The sequence below is a fragment of the Sinocyclocheilus anshuiensis genome, unplaced genomic scaffold (genome assembly GCF_001515605.1).
Source record: "Sinocyclocheilus anshuiensis isolate Anshui unplaced genomic scaffold, SAMN03320099.WGS_v1.1 scaffold481, whole genome shotgun sequence".
Taxonomy (NCBI): Eukaryota; Metazoa; Chordata; class Actinopteri; order Cypriniformes; family Cyprinidae; genus Sinocyclocheilus; species Sinocyclocheilus anshuiensis.
The window spans coordinates 1,060,893-1,082,636 of record NW_015539907.1 but is presented as its reverse complement, the minus strand read 5'-3'; the positions used below and the strand labels follow the sequence as shown (position 1 = coordinate 1,082,636).

Sequence of the window (21,744 nt, the reverse complement as noted above, 5' to 3'; positions counted from 1 at the left end):
CAGTCTGTTTAAATAAATATTCAGAAACGCATGCAGTGCTACTTTTTTTTTTTTTCTGTTTAACTTTTATTAAACTGCAGATCAAAATAGAATAGGCCTATACCCTAAATAAGGATAAATTATATTGGAACACGTCTCCAAAATGATCGCACACAGATGCATGTTGCCATTACAGCAGTCAGCGCTGAACAACAGGCAAATAAAATATAAACTGAGGTTACAAAAGTGATTCAGTCAAGATCAGTGAGGGATTTTCTTTTCTTTCGTTCTTTAAATTAACATTAATGACTGGCGGCAGCGGCTGCTGTCAATGCACGGATCCAATACACCCTTGTTTTCTTTCTCAGCTCTTTACGTTCACTTAAGACATAAACGATTGTATTTATGGGATATTTTGATATAATTCTGTGTGTATTTGTCCATTTGAATGTGTAAGAATGCGAGAAAGAGAGCTCAGTCCAGTGTTCGCGTATATAAGAGGCGGCTTTTGTGCGTGCGTTTTGTGTGTGTGTGCAGCACAGAAAACAGCGCGCGAGTGCAGAAGTGAGTTCTATTTCGTCTTCTTGCAGTTTAATCTTTTGAAATCACAATAAAAGTGCATACAGAAATCGAGAAGCAGAATCGAAATGTATAATTTTATAACAAGTAATTTGATTCCTGACCTTATGCATCTGATCTGATTTCCGAAATTGGAATAGCTTTTCGATGCCCAACCCTCCTACTAAATTATTTAATTCTTGCATGCCAAAAGACCTGTATGGTGACTATGGGGCTATGTAAAATATTTTTTACTAATTACTAGGTTTATCATTTGTCATTTTTTCGCGATAATGTCGATAATCGTCTGTTACCTGACTGTTGACATCGACATCGCGATACTTACGAGACATCGTCGATATGCGATAATATCGTCATATCGCCCAGCCCTAGAAATAACTGTCATTCTTGTATCACTTTTGTGAACCTACCGTACACTTCCCAACACTTAGTCACATTTTCTCAGTGCTGCAATGGTTTACCACAATACCGTGACATCACAGTTGCGGCATGTCTTTAGAATTCAGCCAGTTCAGATAAACCTTCGATGTGTATCCCATGGAGCCTCAATAAACAATGCTTTAACTGCAGGGTCAGATCACAGAGTTATCATCTAAATACTTGACAAAGCTCCAGTGCATTTATTGACCACACAATGTGTCAGAAATGTACCAACAGTCTCTGTTAGAGTTGGGACTTGTGTTTTCTCTCAGCCAGCCAGCCCTGATTTGCTGTAAGATAACCAGTGCAAATGAATTCATACTAAGCTGTTTTACCATTGATCACTATATTTTCTCTATTTGTGGTACAAAGCAGCTAAAAAAAACTATAATATAATTATTAACATTTAATTATATATATATTATAAATTATATAATATTGTAGAAATATACTATTATATATTATATATAATACTTAATATTCATAATGATTTACAATAAAAAAACATTGTATAACAAAATTTGAACTGATGGCATTTTTTTATTTATTCTGTTTGGTTGTCACTTCATGTTCAATCTGGGTCCTGAAGCAAAACTTGTTGAGAACCACGGCCATTCCTTCAGAAAATAAGTAACACATCTTAGACCAGTCTAAGGTGATTTGCTGGTCTTACCTGTTCTGTTGCTGGTTTTAGAGGTGTTTTGGCCACTTTCAGCTGGTCAGTCAGGGAGACCAATAAACCAGCTGAAGACCATCTTAGATTAATAGAGCAAAGAATGGCTTTGGCTAGTTTAAACAAGTTTTCAGTTCAGGTTTTCAACTTTAGTGGGCCTTATTCTTTGCAACGTTCCTAGTTGTTCCCCAATGCCAATCACCCTGTTAAAGACTCAGAATTGCAAAGCATGATAATAAGTATGCATCAGCCTCTAGGATGATTTGTGTGTTGTTTTCTTGCCCTCAAACCGGTTGTATAAAATCTAAGACATCCTTAGAACTTTAAGACATTACTGTACTCGCTGTAAAAACAAACTGGGGATCTTTAATATCGGCCTGGATAACGTAAAACGGCTTTTTCTATCGTTTTTCTCCATCTTTTTCTCTCAGGACCACACGGCTGAGCAGTATAGCTTATAGCAATAGTGGGGATCTAGTAGAGTATGAAATGATTCAATATGCAAGGCATTTTCTTTATCTCGAATATTTAGAAATCGCCTAAATATGCGTGTCTCACTGTGTGTATGTGTGTGTTTTAATTTTTCACATCAAGGATGTGTTTATTATCGTCCTGTTCCAGCCTGTCCTTTTAACAGTAATTGGAGTGATATTAATTGCTGTGCGGTTGCCGCTTGATGACAGCGCTGGCGATCTGAGCGCGATAGGCTTTTTTTCCCCCTCGCAAACTAACTGCCAGGAGAATGAGGAAGAGGGGGAGAGAAAGAGAGAGAGAGAAAGAAAGGGGGGAGCAGGAGAGAGATAGGCCTTCTATCAGTACTGGAGCAGGCGCTGCCTTTATCAGTAGCACGATTGGCAAAAGGGAAACTTTGACCGGTCTGAATTTTTCCCTTATCGTCATGACCCCCCCTCACACCACCCCACATCCCACCACTGGTCTCTCCATCACCACTAACACCCCCTGACGAATGCAGACATGCACTTCCTCCTTGTTTCTTGTTGTTTTGGCCCCTCAGCATCAGGAGTGTGTTTGTTCTTGCATTCGTTTGGTGTATGTCACCTCTTTTTTCCATAATCCTCTGGGAACTTAACGTTCGGTTCAATGGAAAAACCATTTCATCTGGGACTGTTTGCGTTCCTCCCATTTTTCACTGTAATTACTGTAGTTCTGGTGTAAACGACCCGACTGATTTAGAGAGGACTGGGCCTTGTCTGATGATGTCACCTCCTGTTTTACCTCTTTCTCTAGGGTATGAAGGTGTAGTGGCAGCCAAACCCATCATTTTTGCAGTTTTTCAGTGTTTTTGTCATTCTGTACTGAATATATCTCTGAAAGTGTTTTCCTATTTCTGTTTAACCTTTCGTATGTTGGTCTTATGCTTCCTGAAAGTTCTCAGCTGGCAGGTTCTCATACAATGTCATTCTTATCAGTGTGCATAAAGCTTTATTGTATACGCATACACAAACACATAGATAAAGAGATAGAGATAGAACGTAGGCCATAAATAAACAAGTATGCTTATTTATAAGTTCCTTATCGGTTTTGAAGCTGTAACATTCAAGTCTTTAAGAAATGCCAGTATACTAGGCACAATTTAGTTTGAATTCTGTATAAAAAAAGAACAGCATTTGAAAATATTAGAGTCTTTTAGCGTATTATACAATCATTTAGAAGTGTCACTCAAAAATATTTTTTAAATTGAATGCTTAGAAAAAATGCACCGTTATCAAAGTATAGCGCATATCGCAATTTGATGTGGTCTATCCATCCTTTAAAGCATCCATACGTAACGTCCGTGGAAAACTCTTGCTTGTTGTTTGTTAATTGCTTCTGTATCTTTATAGAATATTTTTCAAGGTGGGGTTCTGTTGAATGAAGTGTCAACAGAAGTGTGAAGAGGCAGAAGTGTCAGGAATGGGTTGATATGGCAAAGCAGCTTTTTAATCTATAACTTGTCCTGCTGCATGATATGCAAAATAAATGATGAAGAAAAAAATTATCTTCAAAATGACCTTGCTGGCTGGAGGGTTTGATATTTTCCTCTCTGCTTAAAATTCTTGATATGCAAATGGCCGTCACAGTAATCCCTTCTAGCTGGCGGACCGTTGCTCCTTTTTCACCTTCTCCCCCTCTTTCCTTCTCTCTCTCCATCTCGCTTTCTCTTTTAGAGTTTCACAGGATGGAATTAGACCTTGACTAAACTAGCACCGCATATAACGTTCCTGCTTGCCCAGCATTCTCTCCCCACCAGCATTCCTTATCCACGCAAGTTATTCAAATTACTCCAATAAAGCATTATAATGGCAATGATAATAGTGATTATTATTATTTACCCGGTGTGGTGGGATTTTATGATATTTAATTATAAAGGATCGGAGGGAGCAGCGTGTGCATACTATCAGTGGCATTTAAATGCTGATAAATTATTTGCGGGGGCTGGAACTGGCATTGATGAGAGGGCTGCAGGGATGCTGATAGGTGCGGAGGTGTTGGCCAGGTTTTACAGCGTCAGCAGAGAAGCGGGAAAATCTGCATAGACCTCCTGAAGAGTCCTGAGCGCTGGAAAATTAAAAACATATCAGCACAGCTCAGAAAGGGGGAGAGAGTGGAACGAAATTTCAAAAGAAATGTATTTGCAGATGTCAATGCAATGTCATGAAATGTTCCTGCAAATACATGCACACACATATTGGAGGTGTTGCTGCAATTTTTTTTATTGTGTTATATATATTTGTGAGTGTTTATATTATATATTTAAGTTTTTTTTTATTTAAGAGTAACTTTAAAAAGTATGTTAAGTTGGCACCCATAGCCTTGGGGGCAGCACGGCGACATATAGGCAAATTTACCAATTTAGACGTCACAGTTACGTCACTTGCAGCTGCACGCGCATAGCGGTGGCAGAAAAACACTGCAACAAGTGGAGGGAAATCGGTAAAATCCATGGAATAAGAGAAAAATTTATTTTTGTGCCTTTGGATGTCATAATTGGAATGCAAATCATTTTTATAGAATACTGTCGTTAAAGACGCCATTTGAAACTAAACGCAGATGTTTAAACGGAGAGACTATGGATGAAAACTGCTATGATTACTCTACTTTTAAAACATAAATTTGATTTAAACAATAGGTCTACATAATATTCACATATGCAGTTCATAGGGAACGTATTGTATTAGCCCTACAGTTACAGCATGAAATAATTTTTAAACCTATTACTATTAACATTTTACATAACAGTTATGCATTTTATCTCACAATTCTGACTTTTTCTTGCAAATGCAAGTTTATGTCGATTTAACTCAAAAATAGTGAGTTTGTCAATTCTGAGGAAAAAAAGCCAGAAGTGATATAAACTCATGACGAGTTGTTTTTACTTATCAGAATTCCGAGATAGACAAAAAATGTCAGAATTTTGAAATATAAACTCAAATTTGGCTTTTTTAAAATTCTTTTATTCCGTGGCTTCCATAGACTGCTACTTGAAAACTGTCATTTTCTGCCACCAGATAGGCTCCGCCCACAAAAAACATCATCACTGTTTGCAAACACCGAATTGGTCTATAGCACCGTTGCGCTACGGGTGTCTCTCTCTCCCACTTCACTTCCTGTCACTTCTACACTGTCCTATAATAATAAAGTCAAAAAACGGCAAAAATAAATCTTAAAAAAAAGTACATTTAATTTGAATAAATCTATTAAATATTTTTTTATTAAGATTATTATTTATTATATTAGCCATATTACTATTACTATTATTATTTACTAATATTTCATCAATACTTGTTTTTGTGAGGTTGTCTAATTTTAGACATCGAACTTGGATTTTTCTTATTTTAGCATTTCCTTGTACTTTTTGTAAATATTGTATTCTAATTTTATGCCATTTTCAAGGTGAAGTGTGTGTTTTTTTAATTCTTGAAAAATAGCAAAAATAGTGATTGTTATTAAACAGGTTTCTCGAACACTTCCATTGGTTGGACAAAGAGCCCCATCCCAAACCAGTGTTGCTGTGTCAGGCTGATTGTGATTCTTAAACTAATAAGAGTATCAATGTTTAGATGTGCCACACTGGTTACACTTTTCACTGTAAAAAAAAATCACACTTAAGCTTTAAATAAAATGAATTAAAAAAACTGAATATTACTGTTCAAACAAGTGAGCCAAATTTAATTATACAGTGTAGCATGTGGTAGTCCTTGTTAAACATATTTATATTGTTCTCAGGGAGACAAAAGCGCCTGCAGTCTGAGGTTTTATCAGACGTGTCTACAACACCCGACTGCAGGAGTGAAATTCACTGGCGAGTCATTCAATCTCATCCCTGGAACCATTGTTTCGCTGCTGAATGAGGAAGCTTAGATCAGAGCGCCAGAGTGTATGCATATAATATCCAATTGTGCTCCACATTTCAAAGTTAATTCAAAAGATTCATTCACAAGTTTATTTTGATCTGCTGTCACTCTCAATGGAAGGGCATTGGTGGCACTGATGCTTTGCTAGACCTTTGATTATCTAAATCCTGCTGAACAAAGCTGAATTTCTTTCTTTTTTTCCTATCTCATAATTTCTTGTGTGTCTTTTGGGGCATAATTTAGTGGAAACCTGAAACCGCTATGTTGGTCTCTATTCGGAAAAATTCAGCTCAGCCTAAACATGCTAATAATCTTGACATGCTGTCAGACTCATCAATTATGTGGTTAGTGTGGTTAAGCTGATTTGGGTTACACATAACAGTACAAAATAAATACTAACCATAAAAAAGGCTCAAGTACATAAACTTAAAACAATATGGTATCAGATATACACAGATCTGTAATTGTGTCTGACCATTAATCTTCTGCATACTGTAGGCTCTTTTGGTTCTTTAGATAAATATATTTAGAGAGAAAACTGGAAGGTTTAATGCTGTAACGGGTTCATGGAAAAAAAGGAGCATGATAGCAGGTGTTTTCAGAGAGCTACATAAAGTGTTATTGTACTGTACAACAGCACCTGGTATTTTGCCAAGGTACCAAACTTGATGTGTTTTTTTTTTCTTCATTCCTGTGTCGGCGAGAATGTTTTAGCAGCACAGATATGTCAGAATGACAGCCTGTGAAGTTGATGGTTTTCAGTTATTCTGATTATCTTGCCTTCTTCTGTAATCTTTCATTATTTCTTCCTGAGATCCGGCTGTGGTCGTGCTGCACTATGAGGGACTCGGGTGAAGCTGTTATCTGAGGCTGAGCAGAGCGGGACCAGCATCAGACCGTTAACTTCTATTCTCAGTCGCTCTCACTTCCCCACGTTACCCTCTTATCCCAGCGCAGTGTGTTCCCCAGATTCCTTACCTGACATGTGGGAACTGTAATTTATCTGTATCTGTTAATATTGGTTGTATATTGAATATTTAATTTGTGCATGCATGCATTTCTTGTTTTTACATTGAGATAATCTTTGCTGCCATCTAACGCTCACTTAAAGTTTATCTTTAACAACACTAATAATTAAAATACACATTTAAATCTAATCTTCAGCAAATCATAACATTAATATCCATACGTTGCATTATAATACTGCATACTAAAAAGTAAAGTCAATCATTTGAAATGTTAAAAGTCAATTTGGGTGATTTATTTTTGACAAAATAGTATAGTATTTTAATATCCGGTTATTAGCTATATCTGTTGGTAACTATTACCTATTGGTAGGCTGTAAAAAAATATGTATTTTTTAAAGTTGTGATTAAAACAAAGATTATTAGACTGTTGTACAAGAAAATACTATTTCAGTTTTTCTACTTAAATTTCACATTTAATTCGGTGTGTTACTTGCTGTTTCTTTGTAATCAGTAGTGAAATTTACTAGCAATTTCTGAGTTAAAACTGTTTCTACATCATTTTTGTTTTCAGTGTATTGGCCCAAAATGTAATATTGGCATCCCTGCTGCTAGACTAACATGTCTTAAATTCATTAAGAATTTGGTTTTTGTTTTTTTAGCCACTTTTGGTCATGCTGGGCCAGCACAGCCACTGGTGCATGCTTTTTTTTGCAACATCTGAAAAAAAATGAAAGAAGAAACCAAATTCAACTCTGTTGGTTTTCCAAGAATCAAATTGTCTGATGAGTTATACTCAGTTACGTTAAAGCTCATATCATAAATTAACAGTAACAAATGTCTTGAATTTATCAGGTTATATTTTTACACTGATGTTTTTTTTTTTTTTTTTTTTTTTTTGCTCTTGGCATGCATCCTAAACACCTGCAGAATGCTGGAACTTTATTGTGCACAGTGGGCTGTGGGACAATCGTCCCACACTTGTGGTTAAACGGAGCTCAACGGCAACCTAATACACGTCACACGAAACTCTCCGACTGAAACAATTTATATTTAGAAGCATTGTGTGTGAATTGCGCGTACGGCTCACACAATGATGATTGACTGTGAAGGAAGGGGCATTTATCTGTAATTAAGAACATACTCTTTCCTCTCTGTCCGTCACTGGCTTCCCCTGTTGATGATTGAGAGGTGTGGGCTTTAATCTGGAGGAACATTTCTCACTGCCGTCCCCCGCTGCTATCTCTACAGCTGCTCCATGTGGCCCACGAACTGGCGGCAGCAGCCGGGACACTGGCACGCCGATTACCAGCCCTATCAGATGCCTACGCTTTCCTGCCGTTTCCTGTCTCTCTCTGTGCCCCGCATTTCAGTTTGTCTTTCCTCCCTCCTGCCCTATATCTTCCCTCCACCAGGCCTTGACTTCTCTGTGTGCCACTTGCATCTGTCATTCGTAACTTGAAAACAGTTGAGCATGTTTAAATATGTGAGAAATATCTGGAGACATTTTATTTTGTAGAAATGGGTCCTTTTTGCCACGTCTGCCTGGTTGTTTTGCATTGATATTATACAGATGGTTGGATTAAATCAAATTAAATTATTTGTACAAACATTTTTAAATATGAATTTGCTACATGCTGTGGACTCAAACCACACTTAAAAATTCAAGCATTTATTGTAAAGAAAGAAACCACGAGGATGCTTTTAATGCAAAACATTTTACAAAAATACTTTATTACCTTGGGACTGGTTGGATTAAAGCAATTAGAGAAAAGGTCTAGAATCATTTGTTTGCAGATTCCACTTGGTTTTATATTTTATTATTTAATGCAGTGATATGCATGTATTTTAAATGTCCAAATGTGTGTTTTTGTTTTTGGTATTTAAATTCTCTCACTGCTGTATTTCAGTGTAATTTCCCATATTTTCTTTTCAGAACCTAAATCCTTACACCGCTATCATCAAAATGTCCTTTTTTTTTCCAGCCAGAAGGAGTTGCTAAAGTAGACATGAAATAATTATTGAATTAATTATCAAAGTCACATACCGTACAATTAATTTGATGGCTTTTCCCGGAGTCTTTTCCCCTGTCTATGCAGCGAGAATGTCAAGAAACATTTTCTAATTAATTTATGTGTGATTATCAGGATGAGTTTCTGGAAGGTCCTTACTTTCAATTTGTGAAAGGGTAACGGTGGTGGAAGACAAGGAAAAAACGCACACACACGAGATCAGGCCTGCAGTCATACAGAAGATTATAGAGCATCTATATGGTCTCTTAACCAGAAGACATTCAAATATATAAATTAATTAAATCACAGCATTAAGGGTGAGAATTAAACACAAAATTATTATCCCAAAGCAATGTATTACCTGTTAAACATCATTTGGAATTTAGTTCATGTGCATTTGCTTTAAAGCTAATTATGTAGGCTAAAATCCTTTTAGAATATATATTTGCATTTAAAATGCAGTGTTTCTCATGTAGGATGACATTTTGGTCCAGTCAAAAGCTACCTAGAAACTAATGTCCCTGTAGCAAAACATAGTTTATGGCTGTGATGCAACTAAAGCCTACTGACCCCTTAAAATAAAGAGGAAGCATAAAGTTTATGTTCCTTTTCTGTAGATAACACCCTGTAAAGACTATAACCGCACCTTTCTTACTTGTCGCCCCCTGTTGGTTTGGGTGAGCGGACACTTTAGTAAGGCTTAAAGGATCTAGTATGATTCATCATACAACAATTTGTTAATTCATTATTCTCTTGATTCCTTATTTCTTGTTACATTATCCTGGTCAAACATTATTCATACCGAAATATATTTCTATCAGAACTGCATTTCTGCTATAAACTCGCTTCAACACTTTTTTTTCTTCATGGTGGAATTTAACATATAGCTCAAAGTCTTTATTTGTTTCTCCAGGCGTATGTCTTCAAAGCCACATCTTTGCAGCAGTGTGGAACGTTTTCTATTTGAGCATAGTTCATCTTCCCTACCCCTTTGCATATTTTATGTTTGGCATCGGCTCTTCTCCAGGCCTTGTGTTGGTCAGATAAAAGTTCAGAGGTACAGTTAAGAGAAATTAGTTGTGTAAACAGTAGTAAATGTCAATGATAAAGTTCTGTTGAAGCTCATCTGATGAGAGTGGCAACGCAGGTGTCTTATCTCCACCCAGCAAAAGAAGGGTAAAATGGAAATGATGCCGCACTGAATATACGATGCCTATCCCAGAAATTTGTATCTTCTCAACTGAACTCTTTGACCCACGGACGCTTGGGTGAGTTATCAGGGACTGTTTGTTTGAGTTTGTGTGTGTGTGTGGGTTGTTGATCACTCCTGTTGAACTACAGAATAACCACTCCTTTACACACATGCTTGCTGCGAACACACTTAAACACTCTATTTCCACTCTGTACGGGTTAGGAAAGTGTGGGATTTGTCATTCAGCAGAGGTTAAACCCCACCTATTAGCGTAGGGTCGTAGTGTGGCTCCGATAAAGATTTCCTGTTGTACCTTGTCAAAAAATCAATGGCCGTGGAGCGATCTGCTCATTTGATATCAACAATAGTCTTTTTAAAAATCAATTAGTCCTGATAGAGGAGCCCAAGGAGCCACGGAAACCTGGATAGGGGCGACTGGATAACTACATGCTCTTTTTAGCCAATAAAGAGGAGTCACTGGAGCTTTAAAAAGATGAAGTGACTCAATGTTGTTGTTATGAGAATATGAGGATCTTTGTTTGTGTTGGACTGATATCGAGTGTTTTTCAGGAACATCTCTGATAAGGTTAAAGCGAAAATGGAAATTAAGTATCAGGCTGTTACCTGTCAAATATCAAAATATATCGAGGGGAGAAATTACTAAGAGCGAATTGTGTTGTTTAATTGAATGCATTGTTTTTAGGGATTCAAATTCTGGCAGATACGGTTAATATTTAATAGCTTATAATTATTTTTGTGGATATTACTGTGACAGACTCATCTTTGACTGATAACGGATTACTTCCTGATTGTGCCATTGAAACATACATTGTGTGTGAAGCTGCTTTGAAACAACATGTATTATGGAATGCATTGTACAAATACATTTGAATGGAATTTAATTGAATGTTGTGTGTCATAACTGATAAATGGTTGATATCAAAGTTCTATACTGTTTGTCTAAATGAATAAAGAAAAATCAGTCATTTTAAATGCTACAAGTGAAATTAGGTATCACAGCATTATAATGTACAGTATAAAAAAAATGGATTTCTGATTTTATTAGTGTTTTTTTTTTTAAAGATTAACTTTAAAGGAATAGTTCACGCGGAAATTAAAATTTGCTGATTTACTCATCCTCAGGCCATCCAAGATGGATTTGTTTCTTCATCAGAACAGATTTGGAGAAATTTAGCGTTACATCACGTGCTCCCTAATGGATCCTCTGCAGTTAATGGGTGCCGTCAGAATAAGAGTTCAAACAGCCGATAAAAACATTACAATAATCCACAAGTAATCCACACGACTCTAGTCCATGAATTAATGTCTTGTGAAGCAAAAAGTGCTTTATGCTGTCGCTTCTGGCCAAAATATGTGTCCATAATGGTCAAATATTGACTGATAACCGATATGGTATCAATTTATCGGTATCCCTAGTTGTTTTAACATCAGATTAGCTAAAATAATAAAACAACAGGTATTGACAGAGACATAATTGCAAAATCTTTTTTTTTTTTGGATGTTTGTGTGATGTAATTCTTCAACTGTTTATTGAATTCTCCTCTGTGTGTGTGTGTGTGTGTGTGTGTGTGTATAAACACAATTCCTAGTGGAAAACGTTTGGCCATACTTTCATTGGAAGTTGTGTGTAATAATTACTGTTTTCTCTTCTGGCAGTTTTATTGTCGAGCATTGGCTTTAATAACTAACAGTCAGACTAACCATAACAATGGTTACAGGGTAACCCAAAATATCTTTGAAAAACAACCCTGCATACAAGAAGCACAAATATATTCGTTAAAAAACTGGTCATTAAATGAGACTGTAGGAAATTTTGGATGCCACTGATTTTTTTGTTTGGGTTTAGCTGAGTTAAGGTGAATCCTCCTTCAAAGGAAGTGTGTGGCTGTGATAACTCTGAGTACGACTGGTCGCACAACACCCACCGTGGAGGGATTTGTGTTGCCTTCAGGGTGTTTACCACACTGCTGCCGCTCCAGAATTGCTCTTTTGTACTCCGTTTCCCTCTAGTATGTTATTATAGCTGAATTCAGCTTTCTTTCGTTCTTTTTCTTTCTTTCTTTCTTTCTTGTTTTGTATGATGGTGTTGAGTTAATGATTGGGGTGATTTTCTCTTTTTTTTATATAGCACACTGGCTGCTTCGGTGTCTGTGGAGGCAGGCATATTGATAAGGCTTGTGTGGACACTGCCAGTGTGTAGAGCTATTGATAAGAGCTGTGTGGACTCATCGCTATCGATAAGGGTGGCGTACATTTTTGGGAACCGGTCACGCAGAGCTATCGATAAGGTTGATGGGGTTATTGTAGGGGAGTTGCTGTGGCCCAACACAAGGGCAGCGTCATGAGTGTGTCAGTGTATTGTGTGGGAAAATGGTAGGGTTTTAAAGATAAGACTTCTTGGTCTTTAGAGAGGAGGTGTTTGGGTTGCTCACGAGGGTTATGGTTGTGAATTGTCGAGCAGAAGCCCTGAAAACAATTTAGCTTGATGGAAAGGTGCATCAGCACTGTGTACTTCAACACTTCCCTCATGTTAAGAATAACCACATTTGGGTGTATTTCCTGAAACCTGTTGAGAACATGTGTGTGTTGTATTTAACTGCAGTATCAATAGAAAGAAATTATTTAAATCTTTAAATTATTATTTAAACTTAATCTTTAATATTGAAATCTTAAATATTTTTTAAAAATTCATTTAAAATTATTTAGAATATTTTAAATGTATTAATTATTCATATTTAATTTGTTAATTTTTTTTAAAAATCTTTTTAAATCTTTTATTTATTTTATACAAAAATCATTCATTCTTAATACTGTAATGTGAAGATAAAGATGAGCATTTATAGGCTCTCGCTCTCTCGCTTTCCCTCCTTTCTATATTAAATGTATTTATTGTATAATATAAATATATTACATTATATATAACATAATGTTAACAGTAATTATTTTTATTTATTATTAAGTCTTAATACTTATTAGTGTATAGTTGTAATAATAATTAAGGGTTATACAGTAGTTCTTTTTATTATTACTATTAATACTATTAATTATTTTCATAGATAAGTGGCTTATTTTTTTACATTTTTCAAAATTTTATTATATAAAACTTTTGTATTTAATCTAATGAGAATCACCTTTGAGAGTAAAAAGAAATTGCAAAAACAAGAAAAGTCACATCTGGTAATGACAATTTTTGTAATATATGCTAAATTGTTAGTAAAAATGTCTCAATCTTTTTTCTTTTTTTTTTTTTTACTTGGACTTTTTCATTGAATTCACCTATTCAGAATTTATTTATATATTTATTTTTTCTTTTGAAAAGCTACCTGTTTACTGTCACCATCTGCTGAGCTATAATAAAAACAAATGGTGTAGGAATTGCTTATGTAGGAATTATGCTAAAATGCTATTTTAGCGTAGTCTATTGGTAATAATGGCTGCTGTAGTGATAAGATATGGTCATGTGAGAGGTCAGGGTGGGCACTGATGCTGGGCTTAGATTAGAAGACATACAGTAGATAGGAGCTTTGGGCTGTGGATTTAGAACACTGGACTTTAGACTGCTGATAGAGGCCCAGCCTGTCATTAATAACACCTCAACCCAACCCACCACTGACTGATTTATAACTAATCATTTAATACAACCTTTTAGACAATTGCAGTTATATTTTCTGGCAAGTCTCGCTCTGTGCCATGTTTCTGTCCAGCATCTGTCCCATTCCACCTATGTACCCTTCTCTCTCGCTCCTGTTGCCCTCTCTCTCTCCCTCACGCCCTCCCCCGCTCCACGTCTTGGCTGTGGGAAAGCCATTTTATCAGCGTCTGTCTGTTGTTCTCTGGTGGGGATAGATACAGAGAAGATAGATGAGTGTTTTGACATGGAGAGTGTTAGACAAACACTCTTATCGGACCCAGCACTTTAGCCCGACCCCCAAAAGCGAGACTGGTGGGGGGGCTAAAGCGAGGGGGGTAGTTAAACAGAGCTACACTGGGATGAAGATGCTGGAACGGACTGGAGCACCACCACAGGTCGACCTCCTCAGCGGAGCTCATTCTGAAGAAGTTAGTAGCAAGGACTGTAGCAAGGACATTTTGAGCTTTTTCAATAAATGTATCTAAAATCTAAATATGTAAAATACTAGGTTGGCTTTTGTGTCAGCAGCTCCATATCTCTATTTGTGAAGCCTGTGTTTGTTCCTGTGTCAGGCCTGCGTTTGTGACTCACCAAAGCCTTGACTCCCATCACACTGCACTTATCTCTTATAGGAAGTACAGAAGTTCTCTCTGTTTTGGTCCAGTGTCACTGCTCGGTGAGCGCCAAACTCCCCCTAGTGGTACTAGACTTGGTAGTCGATTTGGGAATTGATGCTCAATAATGCTAAAGACTGAAATAGATATGGTTTTCTATGGTGTTCAGAGTGGTTTTAGCAAATTACTGTGTGGTTTCTACCGTATGTTGTTGCATACTGGCTCAACCAAGTCAAAAGAGCCTCAAAGTAACTATGGTATTCTGGCTCCTAGATAAGGTCCCTTTGTGGGATTTTTTTTCCTTTTACCATTATTATTACTTTTTTTCCCATTTAACTATGTATCAGTCTAATATATGTGACCCTGGACCACAAAACCAGTCATAAGTAGCACCGGGTATATTTGTAGCAATATAGCCAACAATACATTGTATGGGTCAAAATTATCGATTTCTATTTTATGCCAAAAATCATTAGGATATTAAGTAAAGATCATGTTCCATGAAGATATTTTGTACATTTCCTACCGTAAATATATCAAAACTTAATTTTTGATTAGTAATATGCATTGCTAAGAACTTCATTTGGACAACTTTAAAGGCGATTTTCTCAATATTTTTGCACCCTCATATTCCAGATTTTCAAATACCGGTAGTTGTATCTCGGCCAAATAGTGTCCTATCCTAACAAACCATACATCAATGGAAAACTTATTTATTCAGCTTTCAGATGATATATGAATCTCAATGTAAATAAATTGACCCTTATGACTGGTTTTGTGGTCCAGGGTCACATATATATAATATTAATGTATATGATATTATTGGATTTTTTTTTCTTTTTTTTCTTCTTTTTTTTACATTTAGATTTACTTTTGGCATTATCTAATTCCACATGATCAAATTCACACTTTTTTTTTTAATTTAATGTATATTTACATATACATTTATTTAGGGACAATTCGCACAGAATTCACACGAATTACTTTTTTATTTTAAATTATTTTTCATTTTTTATTTACCAGTATCAGTAATAATATTGTAATATGTTATATCAGATGTGATGCATGATTTCACCTCTAACATTGAAAATGGTTTTTGCTCTTTTATTTTTTTATTTATTTAGACAAAATTTTATAGACTTTTAACAGCGTCCATTTATCAGTTATCGGCCATAACATGAAAATAATTATCAGCTTATTGGCTTATCAGCTTGAATTGTAATATTGGTGCTTCCTTACTTAAATATGAGTAATAGCTGTCACCTTAGCAAACACCACTAAAAAACTAACTAACACTCCTGCTCTACCTGCTTTATTTGTTGTTCTGATGTATTTACACAATTTCTTGCTCTGTGTGTAAACAGATGATCTTATGCTAAGCGGCAGTGCTGATGACTTCAAGGTCCTGGCCCTCAGGGACCTGTCAGGTGACACCGTGTGGGGTCCGTTTTCTGGCAGCATCCAATCAGGGGAGACCACAGATGGACCTGCCAATGAGGTAAGAGGGATATGTAGGGGTCAGCGATCTATTTGGATATTTGGTTAAGATACCTATCTCAGCTCTGTTGTGTCATAGCATTAGTTATAATATCCCTGGTAAAAATAACATGGTGTTACCATATAGGAATTGGGAATATCAGTGGACACATTACCATATGTGTTGCGTTACCTTGTGTTGTATTAGAGTATCAGTCATGTGTTGTAGGTCTATCTGATCATGTGATGTCAGCCCTGGGAGAGGTTTCCTGGCTCAGACCATGTTCTCAAACATTTCAGAGATAACACAGGCCCGTACACACTCTTACACACAGGCGAAGTTCCTCGCTTGGCTGATTTCCATAGAAGATGGATGCATACAAAAATTGCATATGATGTCAATTTCCAAACTGGTTCGATTCAAGTGTGTTTAGGCAGCGAAATACAAGTATTGTGTATAGTGTTAAGTAAAACCGGAATGAGTTTATCATTCACCTCCTTGGCTAACCTATTAAATTGAGGATGAATGGGCGGGCGTCTGTGTTGCACTGATTCAAAGTGAGGAGTAATCCATGGGAGTATGGGTGTATGCAAATGGCAATGCATGTCTTGAGCGAGTGTCATCTTTTTCCCCCTGAACTGTGCTCGGCCATTCCTGCACGAGATTGGCTAGACCCCCCCACCCCTCAGACAGACGCTTCTCTTTTATCTCAGCGTGGCGCCATCCTCTTGGACAACAAACCCCAGTGATTGATTTCTACTTGATAGGCTCTCATTTCTAAGATTTCATTTATTATGAGAATTTCTAAGGCCGTGCACCCAGCGCTCCCTCCCCTCCCTGCACCTTTCCTTCACCTCCTCCTAATCTCTCTCCCTTCCTCTTTCTCTCTTTTAAAAAAAATAAATAAAAAATCGAGGCAGGGCTTTGTTGATGATTTTCGGCACAGAACTTTCACATTCGCATTCTACCGCGTTTGCTCTCGCTCCGCTATCTCTTCGTTGAAGGAGTGTGTATCTGGCAGAGATAGTGTGTCGAATCTCACATTCCTACGGCATCTCTTGCCGTCCCTCCACATCCTCCTGAGTCTGGAGCTGCTGGGGTCATTGGGCGTCAGGGTCCGTCCTGTTCCGGCTGTGCTTGTGTATTTCTCAGTCTCTCTGTTGTAGAGTTTCATCTGAGACATAAAATGTGTTGGGTTAAAGCAAAGTGGGCTATTCGTAAACTGACGTCAAGTATGATATTGTATCAAATATGATCATGTAAGAATATATGATATTCTTTCCAAATACACTTTCATACCCAATTGTATTTATTTTGGTCATACTGTGTGTATGTGTGTGTGTGTGTGTGTGTGTGTGTGTGTGTGTGTGTTTGTGCGTGTGCGTGTGCGTGTGCATGTGTGTGAGGAGTCTGTGGGAGTTTGTAACATTTAAGATGTTAAGAGAGAAGCTGAATGTGTCATCCATGAAAAACAGATCCTTTTGTATTGATTATCACTTTCAGCTGGCTGTTTTATGCAAATCTTATTATTTGCATCTTTACTGAAACCACCATAACATCTTTTATCTATTTGAATTTGTCTTTGATAACCCAAAGACTGAAAAAGATTATATGAACTGTCATTTCACTGTTTCCAGGAAGTTTTATTTTCTTTTCTTTTTTTGGATTAATGATTCTTTCTAGAACAGATCCATTATCACTGTCACAAAGGTTTTAGCTCCAAAATCTGATTGGATGAGCCACGTTTGAAGCTGTCGTGACATAACTGTTATGAACACACCTGTTTTTCTTAATAGACATCTAAAAAACAGTTAATGAACTACAGTGTGCCCAAAGCTCATTTGGACAAATAAGACACATTTAAAAATATATGAAAGTCTTTGGATTATAGAACAAACCAGCAGACTGTGTGAATATGAGGGAAACTTATATACACTTACATCCACTTCTAACCAGTTGAAAGTAGAATGATTAGGAAAAGTGAATTTAGCTCTAGCTGTTTGTTATAGACATTTTTAATTGTGACTGAACTGTCCAAAAGTATTCACGCATTTTTTTTAACTAAATATAATTAGGTTTATGATTATTAATATATTATGTAATTTTGTAATATTATGCTTATTATATTGTGTTAATATATTGTACACTTTCAAGTTTAGGGTTGGAAAAATCTTTAATCGAAAATACAGTAAAACAGTATTATTATGCAAATATTACTCCAGTCTTCAGTGTCACATGATCAATCAGAAATCATTCTAATATGCTGATTTGGTGCTCAAGAAACATTTCTTAGCATTATTAACACTGAGAACAGTTGAGCTTCTTAATAGTTTTGTGGAAACATTTTTTTTTTCAGGATTATTTGATGAATCGAAAATTCAAAAGAACAGCATTTATTTGCGTACATGAACAGCATATATTAAAAGTTTTTACTCTCACCTTTGAATTAATTGCATCCCTGTGGAATAAAAGTAATATTTATTTCTTTAAAAAATTTAATGACCCCACCTTTTGAACATAGAATATAGGGCTGGGCGATATAGCTAAAAAATGTATCAACGATATAATGTTTCATATCATTCGGTATCGATAATTATTGACATTTTTTATAACCTTTTTTAAAACAAAGAGCAATAGAAGAAATGTTTACATTTAACCACTGTATTTTTAAATTAACTCAATTTATTGAGACAAACAACAAATATTTTTTGTTTTAACAGTCAAAAACAAAATAAAAATAAAAAAAATATCTAATTTCTAATGTTTTATATGCGGATTAAATAGGTTAAACTTTTGGCTGGTCTCCCGAGGCCACAGGAGGGCGCAATGAGCAAAATAATGCAGCACATTAAATTGTCAACTCAAGGAAGTAACTGTCTATAAAAAACATGCAGTATGTTTAAATTAACTCATATAAATCAAATATAATTTCGTAAATTGCATAAACAATTATGAACAAAACAGCATCACGTATTTATGCATTGCTTAATACAAAGAGCCGAATTGCCGATCACACAGATTGCCTTTAAAAACATATGAGACGCAGTGAAAAGGAATAAACCTCCACAAATTTGCGACGTGTTTTCTAAAAGTTTAAACTGTTTTAACTTTGCATGGCTATCTACATCTCTTCTGTGAGACGTGAGTGCAGCAGTCGTATTTGTCCGTCTAGAAAATGCGCTGAATATGCGTTCTGTGTGAATGGCTTGGTTTTGGTTTTAACCTATTCAAGATCTTCTAGGCATTGAGCTACTATATTTCTCTAATATTTGAATGAATAATGCAGCAACTGCGCATCTCGTGGGCCAGACTATCAAAACATTAAACTACAACGTCACTTACATCATCATCACCGCATCTCGTGCTCCACTGATGACGCTCCCTGACGCACATCTAACATTGGATTGTACTATTTTTGCATTCAAATGCAAATGTTTATTTTAAATTCGACTAATATTCATTCTTTACTCACAATCTCCTCATCACAGGCAGGCACAACACTCATGTTCGTGTTTGTGTGTGCTGTCTGCATCACTCATACCACGTGCCTATATCGTGCACTATATCGTGCATTTTTTATATCGTTATCGACGAAGGTGTACCGTCGATAAGTATCGATACCGTTTTATCGCCCAGGCCTAATAGAATATTATTATATTTAATATATTATAATATGTTTCTATCCTTATGCATCTGTATTCATTGTACTATAAACATGTAAGGACTTGCCATTGATGCCATGATTAGCCTAGTTTCGATGTTGACATGAGCAGAACTGTCAGTCAGACTTTTGGTGTTCAAAAAAACATTCGCTAGTTGCGAGTACAGAACGACTCCCACTTCCAGACTCCCACTTCCACGTCGCCATTGTTCTTTCCACTTCGCATCTCCTGTTGTTTCGTGGAACGTCGCCCGAAGGCAAGATGGTAGCGGGTGGGGAGTTCAAAGCGTTATCATGCACCGAGCGCCTTTTCATCATGTTTTAGAAACAAGCGTCTCAACTAATCCCCCAATAATCTCTCCAGGAGAACTGCTCCGATAAGCCCCGCCACCCACTGCTCTCCAGCCCACTTTTTTGGGGGGAGCCCCGCTCCCCCCTCTCTGCCACCCCACAAAGGACACGTGAAGGTGAGCGCTCTTCATCTTCTCTCTTTTTTCCTCTCTCACACAACCTTCTTTTTTGCACCAACAGGGTTTGTTTACCCTCATCCCAATCTCTGGTTTATCTACATCTGTCAGTAGAGTGATCTCAGAGAGTCACCCCTCGCTACACATGCTTTTCCCTGAAAGGAATGCATGAATACCCTTAATTATTGCCCCTCTCAATTATCTACATAATGATAAAAGGGGAAGCAAGTCAGGCTTCAAATGGGAGTCCAATTGAGAGCATCACACATTGGCACCTGTAGACCTCTCGGAGGACTTTTCCCTGCTCTCCACCCGTAGAAGTTCAGAAATGTAGAGGACTAGGTTAAAACATCAGAAGACGATTGATCAAAAAATGTGCAGAAACGGGGGGCAAGTAATTCTTTAAGTGTTTTTATCTTTTGTCTTTTTCATTAAAAATGTCTAAATATTCATTATTTGATTAATAACTATTTAATTAATTATTAACAATTAATCAAAGACTATTTTGTAAGACTTTTTTTTTTTTAGAATTCATTAAAATTTAAATTACATTTAAATAAATTAATTTTTTATTACCTTAATGGCAAATAGGCATATACCTCCCTTTATTTTGTTAAATTAATTCAATGTATACAGTATATTCTATTAAAACTAATTTTCTTCTTTCTTGTTTGGGATTGGTAAGATTTTTAAATGTTTTTGAAAGAAGTCTCTTATGCAGACTGAATTTATTTGATCAAAAATCAGTAATACTGTAAAAACAGTAATACTGTAAAATATTATTACAATTTAAAATAACAGTTTTCTATTTTAATGTATTTATAAAGTTCATTTCTTCCTGTGATGGTAAAGCTGAATTTTAGTAGCCGTTACTTCAGTTTTCAGTGTCACATGATCCTTCAGAAATCATTCTAGTGAGATTTAGTGCTCAAGAATCATTTCTTATTATTCTCAATGTTGAAAACAGTTGTGCTATTGAATATTTTTTCAGGATTTTTTGTTAAATAGAAAGTTCAAAATAACTGCATTTATTTGAATAGAAATCCTTTGTAACGATGTTAAAGTTTTTACTGTCATTTTTGATAAATTTAGAGCATCCTTGCTTTTTTTGGGAAGCAGCAACACCCATCACTTGAGAGATATGTGTAAAGACGTTCGGTTAACGTTTGATCGTCATGTACTTGGGTTTGCATGCTTTACGGTGGAGAAAACGACAGAGAGAGATATGATGGGTGGGGAGTGGAGAGAGGAAACCTTCCTCTATCTCCAAACCCGATCACTGACAGATCAGGAGCCCGCTTTCCAAGAGTTCCTCATTTTCAAATCTCTTATCACACCTTTTTAAGTATCACAGTTTCCCATTTTTACATGTCATTTGCATGCTGCTCATAACACCTGGATGCTGTTTTCTTTGGAGGGATGTGTATGTGGAGATGTGCTGCTATTTGCTTTGGGTTCATTCATACATGTGCGTAAGTGCATTCGTTTGGATGTGTGTGAACGAGGCCTGAAAAAAAAGAGAAAGATGGAGAAAAGGAGAGGGGAAAAAAGGATACGTGTGTGAGAGAGGCGGATGCGAGAAGGTTTCTGATTGTTATCGCCCTTCCTTTTCTTCTCTGTATTTTTGGAGGATTCACACACTGACCTCTTTGTTTGGGACAGTATGAACCCCTTTTCTACCCCCCCCCCCCCCCCCCC

At 36.5% G+C, this 21,744-nt stretch overlaps 1 protein-coding gene across 1 annotated transcript in view; it reads left to right on the top strand.

Annotated features, from left to right (window-relative positions):
* LOC107686266 (zinc finger protein ZFPM1-like) overlaps positions 1-21,744 on the top strand; it is a 95,589-nt gene that overhangs the window by 58,719 nt on the left and 15,126 nt on the right. Inside the window, exon 4 of the mRNA XM_016483193.1 lies at positions 15,806-15,939. Within this exon, the coding sequence (XP_016338679.1) occupies positions 15,806-15,939 (134 nt within the window). The remainder of the gene's footprint in view (positions 1-15,805; positions 15,940-21,744) is intronic.